Genomic DNA, 17,644 nt, shown 5'->3' with positions numbered 1-17,644 from the left:
CGTCAGTCCTCCGAGCCGCAACTTTTGGGCGCACAGTTCGCATGCACCGTGTCCTCGGTTTCTGCACTCGCTCCAACAGGCCGACATCTCTCCTTCGCTCAGCAAGCTTGCGCTCACGATACCGAGAGGATCGTCGAAACCAGTCTGCTGGAGAGGAATGCAATCCCGGGTTTTCCCAACAGGTTGCAGCGTTGCGTACTTTGCGCACTGCTGCTCGCAGTCCGTCAGACCCAACACTACACCGCACATTATTCGAGCCGCAACATAGCAATCACCACCTAGTACCGTCGGTGTCGGTATCGCAACCTCGCTCCTGAGTACATTCTTCTTTGTGGTCTTAGAGGGAGCCGGAACCACATCCTTGTGGCCTCCTGTGTCAGCCATTTTTTTCAACTGCTTTTCGCTCTCGGTGTACCACAGCGGAGCGATTTGATTAGGGTCCTTGTAAACGCCGACTCCGTTTTCGTGCCGCCATGGAGGCAATGGGCTTCCCAGTTTGCCCGTAGGCAGTGGGCCGGTTCTTGGGTCGCCTGTAGGTAGGTCGTAAAATGTCGAGGGGAAGGGCAGTTTGTTTTTTCGGGGAGCGACCTTGGATGGGGCGAATGGACTGACAGCGGGATCTACGGGGGTTGCTGAAGCAAGAGAGAAGAGAGTCACAAGCAGAAGGCCTTTGAGCTCCATCTTGTCGGTGTTGCTCTGATATTTTGATGCCTGTCAGATTGGCTGTGGAGAAATATCTTGGGAAGTTGAAAAAATTCCAAAGAGCTTTCGGTCTTCTTATGTGATAACCCACAAAGTAAGGGAAAGTTGCGTGAATAATTATACTGACGTTCAAAAGAAGGGCATTCCTCAAACCATGGTTGGGGTGTGGTTAAGGGTCGAGTGGTCTTGAGTAATGATGAGGTTGAAAGATATGTTCGGAATTCATTCTTGGCCAATAATAGGACTGGCATACATGTAATCCACGAAGGGAGGCGCAGTAGGTTTTCTTCCTGATACCAAAATTCTTTTGCCACAATGCTAAGGAATACATAAGATTGAGACATTAGTCTCTCCCCCTTTCAAAACTAGAAGTAGCTCTGAGACTAAGAGAACTAATTCTGAAGACTATTTTTGTATTTCAACTTGAATTTCCTTTAAACTTCTAATTCATAGGAAGGAGTTTCCAAGTTTTGGTACTGAAGAGGCTTTCTTAATTTCTCCTTGTTTTGCTACTGCACAAAATTCTGAGCAAAAATTACTCTATCTAACCATTGTAGAAAATTATATGGTCAATGCAACAATTATACAATGAAAGTTGAGAATGATGTTTTTACAACCAATTCTAGTCAAATCTCTGTTCGGGAAGCAACATTATCTAGAATTTCCCACGAAATAAAACGGATCGTGCCTATGAGCCTCGTGCTCTAGACTGAACCCTCTGCATCCTGATATTTTGTATCCTATATACTCTTCCTTGGCTTGGATATCGACTGAATACTCAAATCCCGCTCAAACGTCATAGAATAAGCACATAGCATTCTGGTGGCATGTACGCGATTCGCTTGCTTTCCCTGAAGCTCGATATTGTAATTGATCACTCCGCCACTTTACAATCCATGGTTTGGGTATACAGCCAAGATTCGTTCAGGGACACAACATAATTGGTCATTCCTCTTCTCAGGTCATATGCAGGGTAACAAAGGCACTTGTTGTCGCCGAGCGCGTGATGTCCTTTTGTATTTATGATTCAGCAAGTTGAACCGTTGGCGTAATCTCTGATACCGGCCAGTCTGTTCACAGCCCCGACGTGCAATTTTGACTTCAAAGGGTCTTACGTGACATTGCGAAGCCCAAAGTTGGGTGCAACCTCAGTACCTGATTGATTACAAGTCTTTCTACCCTGCATTTCACATCAACAAATGAAATTTGGATCTTGATACGAATCAAGTATGTATTGTAAAAGTAATATATGCAGCTCATAAAAATGAAACTGCGACAATGGAGCTTCTGTTGGAGAAGGTTGACTTGGAGCAATGCATGTTAAAGCAATCGATGTTGGATTGTCTAAGACGTTGCTGATTGCGCTCTCTCGGTCGACAACTCGGCCGAGTTTCCTTAGGTCCATATGTTTTTGGAGAAAAGAAGATGATAACTATTTTCTTGTATTGGAGATAAATTTGTGCGGAGACGGGGGATATACCCCAATATGTGACTTGAGCGTTTTGAAGAGACAAATACCCAACGTATGTGCTTGCCGATCTAGCTAACGTTGTGACAGCTACTAAGCGAAGACGGGCCGTGAATTTCCCGAAAATATCTCTTTCAAGATCTACACGGCCGAAAGGACCGTTGCGATGTCAAGAACGGTAGTGCAGGGAAGTTTATTGGCGGCCAAACTGGCCGCTGTGGATCTCGAACAACCCTGTTGGTGATCAACACCCATTTGAGGTATCTCATCCCCCCACTGATGTGGCTTTGCTAACAAAACTGTCAAAATGACGCAACTGTAGCCAGCTGTACGTACGCTGCGTAGGTGCAACGCGAGCCTGCAATCAACAATGCTCTACGGCTTCGTATACCCTGTCTCGAGAATACGCTAAGTCTTTACGAAATTTGATATAGATTGTAATACCTCTGCGTCCGGATGGGATCGGTATTGAATATACGTATGCATGTGCATATGTCCTGTATGTGCTAAGGTGGTGGGGCTCCGCAGACCCTGCCCGTATTGATAAACTCCGAATAGGAGCTGCGATATGTGCCCTGCTCTAGAAGTGTGGCCTGAGGACTGCGCCACGATGTGACCAGGATGGGTCCTAATTTAAGCCGGTGCAGGAGCAGCATAGAAAATGCGAGAAGGCCACTAGGAGGATACAATACCCCCCACACGCCTGTCAAATTCCCTCTTCCAGAGTGGCATCATGGACCTCGGCCGTGGATTCTCTACATCTGCGTCGAAAACTTCAATCACAACCTGGTGGTTTTCCGCAATATACGTCGCACTCCGTGATCGGTACTGTCGGATGACGGTCTTGTGTAGATTTAGTAGCTTGTCCTGGCGTCGCGCCACTATGTTCTTGAAAAGAGCCAGGAGAGACTCTTCAGATGGCTGCGGGAAGTTTGTGTTGACATGGAGCTCTCGCATACTATCGGGGAGCATGTCACCCATACAAGGTATGTCTGCATGGCGCCATGCGACGGCGCCTTCAGGAATTCTTGCTTCTGCGCCCTGTCGCTGACCACTTTCCAATGGCGGTCCGCAGAAACACTCGACATCAACTTCTAATCTTTCTAGTTTTGTGAAGCGGAGAAACGAAGACAGACCGTTTACGATTTCACCAAACAGTTCGTCGATGGTTATCGCAATGTCAACCAAGGTCCCGCTGCAATAGTTGGCGAGCGTTTCTAGGACCTCTCCAGGGTTCCAGTCGTATTGGACACCGTGCCATTTTGTTTGGTGTGAGTACCTGAATACCTGCAATGCTGGTACATTTGACAGAAAACCTGCGAGACCAGTTGCATTCATACAACAGCTTGCAAACTCGACCCGTGTCAGTGGGGACTTCGCATTTGGGTTCAGCCAGCGAAACCCGGGACCCCCCCAGCCTTCGTCAACAGCTGTACAGCTAACTGCATAGATATTTCTAATACTTTTCAACACCATGAGCGGCTCTATAACCTGGAGGCCAACTCTGATATCGTATCCTTCCTCCACGAATGGTAACAGGGTCTCCAGTTGCGCCAAAGGCTTTTGTCGATGCCCTGGTGCATTGGACATGGAAACCAAAGCCTGCACAAGGGGAACAAGATCCTCAGAGCCCTCACCTTCTCGAGTTTCATGCCACCTGTCGGGCAGCTGTAGCACTTTGAGATTGGGCAACAGACTCAACAATGCAATAGTCGCATATAGTTTGTCGATTTTGGATCCATTATGGGCCCTATCTTCCTCCAGAATCTGGCTCCACCATTCGTTCTCGTCAGCATTGGCGTAAAGTTCGGTCCTTCGCAGCAAGCTTTTAATCTCTTCCATTGCCTCGTCGTCGTCCCGGAAGCTATACTCGGCATCTTCGTCCATGACCTCATCTTCTGAGCCGCGATCCCACAAGTACAAACTCTCAATGTACTCAGCAATGATCGGTTCACGCGATATCTCGTGCAAGATAGCCAGTGTGTCACGGAGTCGAGTTGTGCTCAAATTAGATATATGGCGCCAGGTCCTTTTCAGAGAATTGTGGCGTTGAATTTGTGATGCGGCTCGAGAGTAAACGGCACGGCATGAGAGAACGAAGTTTTCCAGACCATCGGGTGCCGTGCGGTCGATGATCAGGTCAAGGATCTCGGGCGGGAGATCGAGGAGACGCATGGCAGCGTTGCTGGGAAAAGGTAATGATTCTGGGGCTTGCCAACAACGATAAGGCTGAAAAAAGGCAGATAAGGGTGTATGAGAAGGGGCTTCTCTGGTAGTGAGAATGGAGTCTCAAGAGATGCCGCAATCTGAATATCGAAGAGCCAAGATGGAGCTCCGCTACTGAGGGGCGGCTCTTGAGCGTCCGTGCGCAGATTTCGTAGTCACGGTCATTGAGGGCCAGACCAGCTGAGGAGCGGACATGATCGGAAACTTCTGGAAAGGCCATCTCTTCTTGATTGATTGTGATTGGTTCCGGCCGAATGCTCCTTTGGTGCGCGGATGAGAGTACTTGGTGGGGGTGCGCTTACCTAACCTGCATTAGTCTAATACCACCTGTTACCCTTCTTGCAACTCTGCAGGGTCGGGCTGGCTTCAGATGCCCTACTATCTACTTCCAATTTTTACGCAATTTCAAAATCAGCTGTTGTATCGCCTGCTTTGAACACAGCGCTCACCGGTTTTTGCTTCCAGTCACCCGTCGCGCAAAGGGGAACGTACGGCATGGCAAGTATTTGTCAACCACAAGAGGCTAGCTCCTTTGTACTGTCAGGCATGTCAGACAGCGGCTCCAAGTGGGGGATCTTATTAGACATTCGGTAAATAAACGACCATGGTACGATGGGCCATGAGGGGCTAGACCACACTGTTAGCAAAATTCCCATGTCCTAGCATCTATCACACACTTTATTCGGTGTTTAACTCTGCTTTCACAATATCAGGTATTCTCAGCTGGACACCAAGCACTCAGACTTCTTGTAGACAGAACCCATCTTTTCGACATTTGTTTGCCATGTGCACCATTAAACCCACTTGAAATGGTCATAGTGTTTTGGCGTTCTTGTTTTAGAGTCTCCTTTCTCAATTCGTCCTTCTTGGAAACTGGTTCTGACTGTGCTGACCTTGCCGTTTCGAGCTTGGACATGAGGCGGAACTACCATCATGCTCTCTCTCATGATACCTGTAGGTTTGCTGGTTTCCGATAGGAACCATGTACTATTTCGGTAGACTTCGCGTCTTGGTCTACGATATCGCCCAGCCCAATCGGGTAAAAAGCATGATTAGTTGCGGCAGCCCGCGATTACCGCCAGCTCAGACTGCCGAGCCTATCCTTTTCAAGCTTACCGCCCGGTAGGCTCCCCTGTGGTTGTTGAGAAATGCTCAAAAGTCTTGGGCAACCCATTTTATCAGGTGATTTCTCTCCAAATATTCACGGAGTTGGTTCTTGAAAGTGCAGGGGTTACGCCTGACCCACAAGACGTTTGTAACGTCGAAAGTCGCCATTCCGTACTTGGCCGATGCACGGATCGATCTGAGAGGAAGTTGCCGGCACATATGTATTGTTGTAATAGCCATTTCTGTTCATACGATAAAGAACAGAAGGGATACCCTGGTGAGAAAAGAAACCATAGCCAACAATCGATGGAAGCTTGTATGGTCATGATTCCCAATTGATAAGCGGAAATTCAGTGTACTGGCTTTGCGACACCGCTCATTTTGGAATTTGTCTCATTCCACGACACTGAGGTCAAAGTACCCAGACATGTACTAGACGCAATGGCGTGACGGCTGGATGGCCCGAAGTTGATATGACTACCCGAAAACGTGACTGGCCGCCGCCATGTTGCCATTGTTCCATCAATCACATGAGGGTAATATTTACCAGGTAGGTATCGTGAAATAATCACTGAGTAGCAACAGTTTAGCTGCATGAAGACTTGCGCAAAATCAAGCCAACATTGTATTTCGCGCGAAACAACATAGCAGGAACTCAGCACAGGTCGCGATAAGACTGCCATGCAAAATTGGTTCGATATGATAGTTTGCAAGAAGCTTGAAGATGGACTGCGGAGTATGCCCCAGACGTCGATGGTGAGGTGGCAATGGACAGGAATGTTTCCTGCCAACTGAGGAACACGCTAGGCCACTAGCGCGCTCCACTCTTCCCTCAGTGGAAGCAAGAGCCGCGCAACACAAACAACTGAATCCATTGACATACACCCATATCACTAGGAATGAAGCTGATATATCGTGTCGCACACATCTCGCTCGTACTAGTTCTGTCTGCTTTACTCGTCTACAGCGTCTACTATGCTTTCGCCATACTCGTCGAGGACCGGCGTCCTCACTTACCGCCTCCAAAAGAGGACGTTGGCCCTCGCAAACCATCACCACAAGATATCGTAAGCTGCTCAAATACACGCCATCGCCTAGATGAATTTCGAGATTCTGATGTTGCATAGGCTAGGTCTATGAATACGATGTGGAATTATCTCGACGATTGGGACGAGGACCATTGCATCAATGTATGTGAAGCGTCCTGGATCGCGTGCCGATTGAGGAGTTGCGACCACCTTCCTGGGGTTCGAAAACAAGAGCTGTGAACCCATGGTGCAACCGACTTGGCAAATTGATAGTATCAGGTGGATATAAGCCCCCAAATCACGAAGATTGGCCCAAGAGCCTCGGACAGCTTGTGCTATCATGTTGGGCCCTTTTATTCCTTAGGGCAGAGATACTCAACGGACCGAAAGTTGACGATTTTTAAGTCAAACTCCCAGGAAATGTCATGTTCGTACTGCAAGGACTTTTTTTTTGATGCTGAATACGGATACATCTAAAAGGTATGAGATGTCAAAGATGCCATAGAGCCAGCCATTGACTGGGAGCACTAGCAGGCATTCGGTCTGTCATCAAGCTCTTATAAAGATGCTTTTACGATCGATGGTCGCTGTAATAACGCGTTGGATTTTGCCATACATTAGTTCAGGACGTATTGAAACTAGCCTTTGGGCAATACATCTATCACGTCACAGCCTCCCTCTATATTCAACCCCAGTTCACACTCTCATCTACATCCGGATTTGCATCTAGCCAGGCTCTCACATCTCCTACATCAACCGCCAAACCCGGATGCTCCTTCAGCGCAGTCACCATTACGTCTCTCATCCCCCTATCATCATCCGGTGTAGCTGTGAACGCCTCTTCCAATGCATCGGCCAGCTCTAAGCTCTCATCCTGCCAATAAACATGCAATACATCCTCCACACCCTGCTGCGCGTACGATTTGAGGTCAAACATGTCGAGGTAGTCTGCAACAGTGTAGATGCGTACATGCATGAGGAGATGAGCAGGAGCAAGGCACTTCCCAGCACAAGGACACTTGCGCTTGAAAATCTTCGGACTGCTGACAGGTCCCTCTAGAAGAGCCAAGCTGCTGTGTTTACAGTAGTCGGTTGCAGGTATGGTGATGCCGTATGGGAGCGCATACATGCCCGTGTACATGTAATCCAAGACCTGTTTCATGGACAGCGCATCAACATCTGGCACGTCTACTTCCTTGTTGCTGGTCTCCTGCACGATTGGTTTAAATATGAAGGACAGCTGGATTCGGGAAAAGGGGCAGGCTTACGCTACCACTGAAGCGGAACATTCGCGCAAAGTAAGGCGACGAGGCTGACAAAATTGCCTTATGGGCTGTGTACCGCATNCCCTCGCATATGATTGCAAAGTCTGCTGTTTCATCCCCGAGCGCGAGTTTGGTCTGCTTGATTTTGGGTTTGCTGGGTGTGCGTGGAAGACTCTCTATGCGGGAGACAGGAGACCCTCTGCAATGCGGGGTTTTTGGTTCTGCCCTGGATTGCAGAGGCGATTTCTCAACAGAATCCATGATTTGCAGATTCGCCGTCGGTTCCAACACTAATCAGGGGCCCCGGTCGTGCAGCGAGCGTAATACGAGTGGTACGATATCTTTACGGGGAAGAAATGACAAGAGTCGCTTTAATCCATATGTGTCTGAAAGATTTATCACACCGCTACGACAACGCGTGAAATGATAGATGGAGAGCTGGCAGTCTGTGGAAGCCCGACAAGCATCGATGATGTCGACGTCGCGCCCTAGTGTGGGAGGCAACGGGTGCGGTCCGTGCTCGGCACAGGCGAGGTGGAGGTGAATGCAAGGATCCCGCCCGCATTATCTCCGCCCAGCGACTGCCACATGTCAGCCTGTACGCTCACAACATCCAATCAACGTGACTGCTGCCTTGGGATCCGAAACATATCTGGGGAGGTGCGGCAACTAACTTGGGCAAGCCGGTATCCGGTGTCGACCTTGATTGGTCGCCTGACGCTGCTGCCTGTTCTCGTACAGTAAGCCAAACAACCAAGACTTTGTTTTTTTCTTGCTACTTTTTTTGCAACGAAAGCTACGATACCAGGCTTATCGAGTCCAGACGAAGTCACATAGAAAGAAATGCAATGAAAAGCTACCTGGGTTTTACAGGGAAAGAAACACTTCTTGTTATTAAATATCCTACTGCTTCTATAACACTGTCACACGCCTGCAGAAACAAGTAAGGAGAAGGCAAAGCGTGTGCTAAGGAGCGACGATAAAAGGGCCCATCTTACAAAGTAGGGACCTTGATGTAAGTTCAATCTGATGAAATTGAGAATTAAAGAGGCTCGACTGCCTCAAACTGAGAAGGAAAAACGACATGTAGCGCTCATAGCGGTATACCTAGGGGACTGAGGAGACCGCCGGTAGCGGCTGGGCAGAAGCTAACAGTGTTAACGACCGTGCTGCGTACAGTCACAGTGGACGTGGCGATAGCGGTCGCCAGCGTTGGGCTAATCGCAGTAGCAGTAGCGAAGAGGGGTGTAGAGGTACTACGATTAGGTCAGCAAAGCCATCTAGAAGAAGGGGCGGGGAATTCTGACGTCAAAACAGTCGAGCCTACTGTGGAAGTTTGCGTGGCAGTAACATGGGGCTGGGTGAAAGTGAAGTCAGGACCCAAGAATAATACACGCTTATCAAGCTGTTTCTTTGGCGCGGGCTTTACAACACGCTTGCGTCGCAGCTTGAGTCTTGTGCACCCGGAGATCTTGCTGCTACCGTTAACCTCAGGGTTCAGACGGATAGGTCCTGCAGAGTCCTTCGTGTAGCAAGGGCTCTGGACGCCAGGAGGTCGCATGACAAAGGATATAGCAACGCAGCCTGGCGTCTGATCACATTTCTCAAGGCAGCTTTCGTAGCTGTCTACAAAGAAAAGTCCACCGGGGACTGTGATGAATGTTAGCATAACACATCAATATTGCATATCATGTCACTCACTATCGTTGCCGTAGCGGTCCTGAGCACACTCTACAGCGTATTTAGCTCCGCAAGTGGTGGTATATGTGCTGCCGTTATCTGCAGGGCACGTAACGGAGGTGGGCTTGGGGAACGAAGTAGGAGTGCAGGCGCACTGGTAACCGGTATTAGAGATTGTCGTGGTCACAGTCACAGTTGTTCCGGATGGAGCGGACGTGGCAGACGTAGCGGATGTGGAAGTAGGCAAGACTCTGATCAGCTTGGCACCAATGATTGTGCTGTCAATTTTGAAGCCACTGCCAGCGCCAGTCTTCAAGTAGCAAGGACCGCCTTTGACGTAGGCAACTGCAGTACAGCTAGGCGTGGATGAACAATCAGCCAAGCAGCCCTCGTACGACTTGGGGAATGTAGGGGACAATGGAGACGATATGTCGTTGTTGAAATAATCAATGCCGCAGGTGATTAGGTATTGTCGTCCGCCAGCAATCACGGTTGATAGATTGGAAGCGGGACAAGATACCGCGCTGGATGTCGGACCGACTCCTGAAGTAGTTGTGGTACGGATGGTGCTTAGAGTCGCCACAGTAGAGCCTGGGGCTGTTGGGTTGGTGCTCAACGTTCCACCAACAGAGCCAGGAGCCGTCGGGTTAGTGTTTGTTGTTCCTCCATCAGAACCGGGGGCCGTTGTAGTACGAACAATGCTTCCGGCAGACTGAGCTGGTGGGACAATTGGGGGTAGCAATGCAGATGGAACTGACACACTTGCAAGCCTAGCTCCCCAAACAGTCGGGTTAACATAAGGCTGTCCGATTCCGTATTTTAGATAGCATGGGCCGTTGGGCAGATAGGAAACCGCCTGGCACAAAGAATTGGCAGCACAAGCTTGGATACATTGCTCGTAGTTTGTAGGGTTGTTGGGTGCCATGCCAAGATCGTAGTCATAATAGTCAATGGAACATTCAAGGACAAAGTTGCCTCTGGAAGTGCTGTACATCGACCCACTGTTGGCGGGACAAGAGAGGATTGAGGGAGGTGCTGAAGACATGGATGAGGAAAGAGCAACCGAGCTTGGAATTGAAACGCCCGTAGGTAGGGATGACATGGGACCCGATATCGACGGTTCACCCGTGATAAGAGAAGATACTGGCAGAGACATTATCGAAGTCGGCACAGGAATGATCGAGGTTGGAATCGGGATAGGAGACGTGGGAACTGGAAGGGAGCCAATTGAGCTCGGGATGGTTGGAAGAACCGTTGGCAATGAACCGATTGAGCTTGGGATTGATGCAAGCGATGTAGGGACAGGAACAATCGAAGTCGGCAAGGGAACAACGGAGCTTGGGATTGATACAATGGAGGTTGGCAGCGGTAGAGAGCTAATCGAGCCTGGCAGCGAACCGATCGAACCTGGGATCGAGAGAATAGAAGTCGGGATTGGAAGGGGACCAATCGAGCTTGGAATGGATACGATAGAGGTTGGAACTGGTAAAGGCCCAATTGAGCTAGGGACCGATATAATGGATGTAGGTAGTGCGCCTGATAGCGATGATAGAGCTGTACCAAGGGGAATGGAAGACAGTGGTAAGGATACACTCAAAGATGGGATGATAGAAGGGTTGATGGAAGGGATGATAGAAGAGCTCAGGACTGGGACCGATGCGATAGTGGATGTAAGTGCTGACGGTACCAGAGAAGAGATTATAGGAGGGCTAAGAGAGGGTATCAAAGAAGTGCCACTTGGGAGAGGAATGGGAAGTATGGAAGAAGTGAGGACCGGGACGGAGACTGGGGGTATAAATGTAGGAAGAGACTGAATGATGGATGTAATACCAGTTGGGGCTATAGATGGGATAATGGATGAGATCTCTGGCACAGGGACTGGTATAATTGACGAGACCCCTAGTAGAGGAGCGGAGAGAAGAGACGAGACTGCTGGTATAGGAGCTGAGAGGATAGATGAGATCTCTGGCACGGGGACTGGTATAATCGACGAGACCCCTGGTAAAGGAGCGGAGAGAAGAGACGAGACTGCTGGTAGAGGAGCGGAGAGAAGAGACGAGATCTCTGGCAAAGGAACTGGTAGAATTGACGAGACCCCTGGTACGATTGACGAGACCTCCAGGAGAGGTGCCGAGAGGAGAGAAGTAACGCCTGGAAGGGGAGCCGATAGAATGGATGTAATATCTGGCAGAGGTGCTGAGAGTATCGAAGAAACGCCTGGCAGAGGTGCTGGTAGAATGGATGTAACACCTGGCAAAGGCGCCGAGAGAATAGATGAGACCTCTGGTAGAGGAGCTAGCACTATAGAAGAAACCCCCGGAAGAGGTGCCGAGAGGAGAGAAGTAACACCTGGAAGGGGAGCCGATAGAATGGATGTCACGCCTGGAAGCGGGACTGAGAGAATAGGTGAGACCCCAGGTAGAGAAGCCAGAGGATCTCCAGGGATGATAGAGGAAACTCCGGGAAGTGGAGCTGAGAGAATGGATGTGACACCAGGCAACGGAGCTGACAGGATGGATGTGATCCCGGGTAGGGGAGCTGATAAAAGAGATGAGACCCCGGGAAGCGGAGCTGGTAGAATCGATGTAACTTCGGGTAGCGGAACTGATAGAATCGAGGAAACCCCTGGCAGTGGAGCTGGTAGAATCGATGTAACTTCGGGTAGCGAAGCTGGCAGAATTGAAGTGACTCCTGGCAGGGGAGCAGACAAAACAGACGTGACTCCAGGTAGGGGTGCTGATAAAAGAGACGAGACCTCGGGCAAAGGAACTGGTAGAATTGAAGTGACTTCTGGCAGAGGAGCCGAGACAATGGAAGTGACGGCTGGAAGGGGATCTGAAAGAATACCTGTATTCAATGGCAAAGAGGATACCAGTGGCAAGGAGGATATTAAAGGTAGCGATGATACCAAAGGTAGCGATGATATCAACGGTAGGGATGATACCAACGGGAGAGACGACACGAGCGGTAGAGATGACACTACCGGAAGGGACGATACTAATGGCACGTTCGATACCAAAGGTACAGCCGAGGTTAAAACTCCCAAAAGACCTCCTCCTCCACTTGTTGGACAAGCGCTAACGGTACTTGTGGACAGTGCAACACTGCTAACGACCTGTGTCTGTGTAGTTGTTCCGGTAGGAGTAAAGACGGTTGTCGTAGCTATAACTGCACCGCCAGGTGCAAGGACCATTTGCGTTGTCGTTGTAGTGACAGAAGCCGTTGTGGTGGCGACAGTAGCGGGCGCGGGCGATGTACCGAATGTGGCTGTAAACGCGCGAGGAAGGGGAGGTGGCAGTAAACCGCCAATAACATTGTTGATGGTCAAAGCACCAGTGTTCGGGAAGTTGCTTAGAGCGGCACTACTACAGATGATACTGGTGTAGGTTGCAGGGATGCCGGAGGTAGCGTATGAACAAGTCCGAGTGAATTGTGCTAAGGTGTTCGAGATGACAGGCGTGAAGGTGGGCTTTGTTCCAGCGAAACATGTTGATGCGCCAGACATGTAAGTCATTTGAATGCCGAAATATTCGCCTGCTGTATGTTTTAAATGGTCATAGCTGAAGGTTGGAACTGCCGTCCCTATAAGAGATGGCAATCCAGCGGCCACGAGCGAGCAGCCCGACATGGCTGTGATAGTGCGAGGTTAGCGAGTGTATCAATGGTAAAGAAGGTAAGGGATGAGTGACTGGATAGACTTTGAGGGCGAAGGTGCACCTCCTTATAAGTCTCTTGAGCTGATAAAAAGAAGGCAAAATCACCTTCCCGCCAGCGCTCGGCAGTATGAAATGATGACGGGTACATAGTCCGGAGTTGGGCAGTGTCGGGACCCCTACATGATGTTAGGGGTAATTTTGTCTTGTATGGATCGAAAACCTGTCCTCATTGATTATCCAGCAACTATTTAGCGAAGGGCCGCATATCGTTGACGCGTTTTCGATCAATGCATCGATTTCAAAGAGTGTCTAATGAGATGTTGTTAGATAATACTAGATGCAGGGCCCAGGATACCATACTGATTCCAAGCATGCATACATCAATTCCGAGGCTTCCTATATGGCACTATCAGAATGCTATGCAGAATTGAAGGGCAAAGTCGAGTTGAACGGGGGCATCAGCTCACGCCTTCAATATTTCGCGAGTACGGAGATGACATGCTTCAAAAGTTCACCCACGTTGCATGTCCTGTGATCTCGCATTCACGAGATTGCAAACATGCTAGACCAAACCGAGATCGATAGTGTTACTACTAAGGAACACATTAGTAATGGTACCTTTGTATTTGCATGCTTTCACATGCATGGGTGTCTGAGTGAGAGCCACTGACCTACCCAAGGAAAGCCTGCGCATATCGCCATATTAAAATGAGTTGGTAGTACTGAGTCTTAGATCTGCAATCGCCCAAGTACCCACTGAACCAGGTCTTTAATCACGGTCACAGCGGGTAGGTACCTATGAACGAACTCGTCCACATCTTTACATATTATCATGAATGCATCAGTCTCATGCATGAGACAACTGGTGGCGAACGGTGTGTAGCGCTCGAAATATCATGAAGCAAGAGTGTTGGGAAGATTGAAAGGATCCGTGTTGCGCATTGGAAGATGATCTGCAGACTATCCTAGTGTCAGTAGAAACTTTTCGTTCATTGTCAGAGCCAGCAATCGGAATGCGACGTTTCAGTTGAAACCGTAAAGGTCTCTACTTTACTTTTTGCATACTATAATGACATAAGACATCCGAAATATTTCTTCACATTCCCTTGTATCCCTTACTCTTTTCGCTATTAAGCGCCAATGTCACGCCCTTGGGCAATAGGCACTTTCACAAGATTTGTCAGCTCACATCGGGTGACATCCCTTGCTCTGCGGTTATGAGCCAATTCAAAGGCGCGCATTACAAAGACATTTTGCATAGATTTTCAGGAGCACAACTGCCCTGGCTATCTTGGCCAATACCTTGATGTGACGGCGCCGTGAGCTGTAATACTCAGCACAGCTTGTGTAACTTCGACTCTAGATAAGGAAATCGAGTTCTGATGGATTTCGAGGGTCTCCAGTATATGCAGGGACTTTGAGCCCCGCTGAAGACAATGAAAAGCTGGATTCAATATACCATCGAAACAGCGCGTTGAAAGAAGTGTTGTGGTCCTAATCTGCAGAGGACCAGTGGAGTGAATATTGCAGCCGATTGAAACAACGGTAGGAGGGATTCGGTATGGTGCACATGGCCACTTGTGGCAAAAGAAGAGTGGGATGGCTAACAAAAAGGTGAGTGGAAGGTGCGTGCAGGAGCGAGGACGAAAAGAGTGCCCGTTCTGAAAGCGGTCAGTACGTATCCGTGATGTCATAGTATAGTATCGCGCGACATGTACTGCGCATCGAAGTACTTCATTCTATTCACATCATGTCTTTCAGCACATATACAATCAACATACAATCAATTTCATGAGCTGCGAATAGCCAAACATAGAGCAACGAGGTAACGTAAGGTATCTATAACGCAGCTAGCATATACTACTCGACACGCCTTTGCTCAGTCTCTTACCTCACATGTCTAACGGCGCTATTCTCAAAAGCATTCCTTCTCAAATTAGCTTGCGCTTTGTGATGCATCGTTACCCCCGCCCTCCTCCAGGTCAATAGCCTGATACCCATTACTCTCCCAAAATGGTTTCTCTTTTCTCTTACTGCCAGTCAATGAAGCTGTCAGCCCGCAAGGGTCGATAAAAGTCATCCACCAAGGCATATCATCCTTCCAACCCGGGCCTTGTAGCTCAGTCCGACCATTCTGTGCCACGTATACATGGTAGTCTTCCGGTAGATAGTGGCGTGGATGCCGGTAGTTCCATAATATGGAGTTTACCAGCATGGGACTTGCTTCGAAAACCCAGAAAAACCATTCATACCTCAAGACGGGAGAGAGTGTCTGAGGATCCCAGTCTGGTGATGAATGTTCATGAATGGCGGTGGTTCCAAAATGTTCGATTATGCGGTAGACGGTGCGAAGGAGGATGAGCATCATGCTCAAGTACAGCGTTACGAGCGGGCCTCGTACCTTGCGGGTGGTAATTCCTCCCCTTATGCATCGTGCATGGAAGATGCCAACGATGATGCAGAATACGGTGATTACACCGACCTGCAAGACCAGTGATGCTTTCAAAAGCACATCTCCTCTCTTGATGTATGACCTGGGGACGTTTGGGTTGGCAATCCAGGCAACACCGATAGCATTAAGAACTTCGACAATGCTCGACACGAAGCCAAAGGTGGTCAGAGTGCGGCCTGGATGGAGGGGCGAGTAGTAAGGGACGTAGTAAAGGATGCGACCAAGTACGTGGTAGTTGGCTAGCTCGAGGATGGGGCTGTCTCACAGTGTCAGTCTTGGAGGATCCAGGTTGAATATCCGGTTATCACTTACGGAGCGCAGTATATGAGTATGGTGCTCGCAATATACACATTGACGTCTTTGTAATGAATTGCGCCATAGGATCGAAGGGCGAATCCTGCTGTAAAAAGAAGGCCACAGACGGGATGAAGGCCTGTGACCTTCCATGCTTTGTATTTGATACATTGACATATGTGCGCGATTGTTGCGACCGCGAACCATGCTGTGAACATTGGCGGAGCCCAATTCACTGGATCGTAGAGGTAAACGCTACCCGGGACTATCTCGCCGTTGCTCATTGTAAGAATGGATGAAAAACTCGAATGCTGATGGGGGGAAAGGCTGGCGATTAAGCAAACCTAATAGCTCTTATGTCCTGAGTAACATGTTCAAAATGTGGACAGCCGCCATGAGATAGTCCTTCTGTTATGAATTTTCTCAAACAGGCTTATTGCCAGGCCAAGATTGACGGAAAAGGTGCTAAGTATTCTATGTGTACAACGCTCAGGCAGTTCCGACCAACCAGTTTGCAGCCTTGTGGTAATTGCAGAGTTGTTCCTTGAACAGGTTAGGATGGTCATGCGTGGCTGTGTGGTAACTTCGACATGATTATAATCGCGGGTAACCAGGCATGACGTCCTTTCAGTAGACTAAAGACTACGAAGCGAGCTGTATGCGAGTCGCTTATTATTTCTCGACTTGGAGGTCCGTAGTGGCGTCTCCCGCCAGTGCTTAGAGAGGGCGCTTGAGATTACTCCACATTTGTTCCTATTGATGGAGATTGACAAGAGACACGAGCGTTGAGTGGCTACATAGACATCAGCAACTGCACCATGGACTTGGCGATCCACAGATTCACAGCCTCTTACCTATGATTTCCGTTGTAGAACGCAAGCAGCAAGTGTTTAGGGTTCCAATAGCCTCACAGCGAGTGAGTAGAGCCGCCCCCACCGGCATTACCGATGGAAGCAAAGCTGAAGGCCCCTTGTCACGTAAGCAGGCAGATTGCGGCTAGTCCCAATACGGCAGTAACGATGGCCAAGTATTGGGGGCCAGTTATCAGGGCTCATCCTCGGCGGGGCATTGCATCTCTCAGCCACAACAACGAGATCCAACTCTCTGTGGTAATAAGAGAGCAAACATGCTCGCTGCTGCGTGTAGTTTAACCCTATCACAACGGCCGCAACTGCACATGCGGGTACCTCGAGGTCCAGACTAAGCCGGACACGTACTTGGAGACATCAGGGTTCCGCCTGCATCAATAGCAAACAAAACACTTCTTCGAGTCGATATGGCCTTGCCCGAAAAGGGAGAACCGAAAGCAACCCGACAATGCTGGGAATGCTCGAAACGCCGCCTTGTATGTGACTGCACACTACCCCACTGTAGAAAGTGCCAAAGAGCCGGACGGCAATGCTCTGGCTACGACGATACAAAACCACTCCAATGGGTCCAGACGGGCATGGTGACTTCAAGACGGAGAAAGAAGAAAGATAACAGCCCGCCAAAAGTATACGTTGCGACTCCAACGTCGAGCCAGGACCGGCAGATCTCGTGTCAGGATGGTGGAATATTTGAGCACGAGTTCTACGGACGCATGTACGAGAACGACTACATTTGTGAGCCGGTTGATTACGAGGACGCTTTGGCTTCGTTCTATGAGAAGCAGGAGGGTGTACCCAAAGTTAGCGCGCCGGAACTGCACGTTTCCGCAATCAAAATGACGGCTTGCGCTAATGAGGCTGCTCGGATATTCAAGACTTGGGGAAGGGCCAAGATTG

At 49.2% G+C, this 17,644-nt stretch overlaps 7 protein-coding genes across 7 annotated transcripts; 2 read left to right on the top strand and 5 right to left on the bottom strand.

The window, feature by feature from the left end:
* Window positions 1-117: 117 nt before the first annotated feature.
* Window positions 118-681, bottom strand: COCCADRAFT_30932 (uncharacterized protein; the record flags this gene model as incomplete). The annotated part of the gene is made up of 1 exon (XM_007719876.1): window positions 118-681. A coding segment is annotated over one exon (564 nt), but the record flags the coding sequence as incomplete, so codon positions are not given.
* Window positions 682-2,845: 2,164 nt separating this feature from the next.
* COCCADRAFT_9826 (uncharacterized protein) lies at window positions 2,846-4,345 on the bottom strand (the record flags this gene model as incomplete). The annotated part of the gene is made up of 1 exon (XM_007719875.1): window positions 2,846-4,345. The coding sequence occupies one exon, from the start codon at window positions 4,343-4,345 to the stop codon at window positions 2,846-2,848; it is 1,500 nt and encodes a 499-aa protein (XP_007718065.1).
* Window positions 4,346-6,402: 2,057 nt separating this feature from the next.
* COCCADRAFT_111200 (uncharacterized protein) lies at window positions 6,403-6,771 on the top strand (the record flags this gene model as incomplete). Its single annotated transcript, XM_007719874.1, has 2 exons — window positions 6,403-6,570; window positions 6,631-6,771. 2 exons carry the CDS (start codon window positions 6,403-6,405, stop codon window positions 6,769-6,771), a joined length of 309 nt encoding a protein of 102 aa, XP_007718064.1.
* Window positions 6,772-7,216: 445 nt separating this feature from the next.
* Window positions 7,217-8,057, bottom strand: COCCADRAFT_41692 (uncharacterized protein; the record flags this gene model as incomplete). Its single annotated transcript, XM_007719873.1, has 2 exons — window positions 7,217-7,741; window positions 7,800-8,057. The coding sequence occupies 2 exons, from the start codon at window positions 8,055-8,057 to the stop codon at window positions 7,217-7,219; spliced, it is 783 nt and encodes a 260-aa protein (XP_007718063.1).
* A 1,006-nt stretch (window positions 8,058-9,063) lies between these two features.
* Window positions 9,064-13,104, bottom strand: COCCADRAFT_111199 (uncharacterized protein; the record flags this gene model as incomplete). Its single annotated transcript, XM_007719872.1, has 6 exons — window positions 9,064-9,446; window positions 9,498-10,358; window positions 10,884-11,068; window positions 11,534-11,538; window positions 11,824-12,047; window positions 12,324-13,104. The coding sequence occupies 6 exons, from the start codon at window positions 13,102-13,104 to the stop codon at window positions 9,064-9,066; spliced, it is 2,439 nt and encodes an 812-aa protein (XP_007718062.1).
* Window positions 13,105-15,068: 1,964 nt separating this feature from the next.
* Window positions 15,069-16,162, bottom strand: COCCADRAFT_30927 (uncharacterized protein; the record flags this gene model as incomplete). Its single annotated transcript, XM_007719871.1, has 2 exons — window positions 15,069-15,840; window positions 15,897-16,162. The coding sequence occupies 2 exons, from the start codon at window positions 16,160-16,162 to the stop codon at window positions 15,069-15,071; spliced, it is 1,038 nt and encodes a 345-aa protein (XP_007718061.1).
* A 992-nt stretch (window positions 16,163-17,154) lies between these two features.
* COCCADRAFT_111195 (uncharacterized protein) lies at window positions 17,155-17,355 on the top strand (the record flags this gene model as incomplete). The annotated part of the gene is made up of 1 exon (XM_007719870.1): window positions 17,155-17,355. A coding segment is annotated over one exon (201 nt), but the record flags the coding sequence as incomplete, so codon positions are not given.
* Window positions 17,356-17,644: the final 289 nt, after the last annotated feature.

Source organism: Bipolaris zeicola (assembly GCF_000523435.1).
Source record: "Bipolaris zeicola 26-R-13 unplaced genomic scaffold scaffold_361, whole genome shotgun sequence".
NCBI classification, from domain to species: domain Eukaryota; kingdom Fungi; phylum Ascomycota; class Dothideomycetes; order Pleosporales; family Pleosporaceae; genus Bipolaris; species Bipolaris zeicola.
This window is presented reverse-complemented; position numbering and strand designations above follow the sequence as displayed.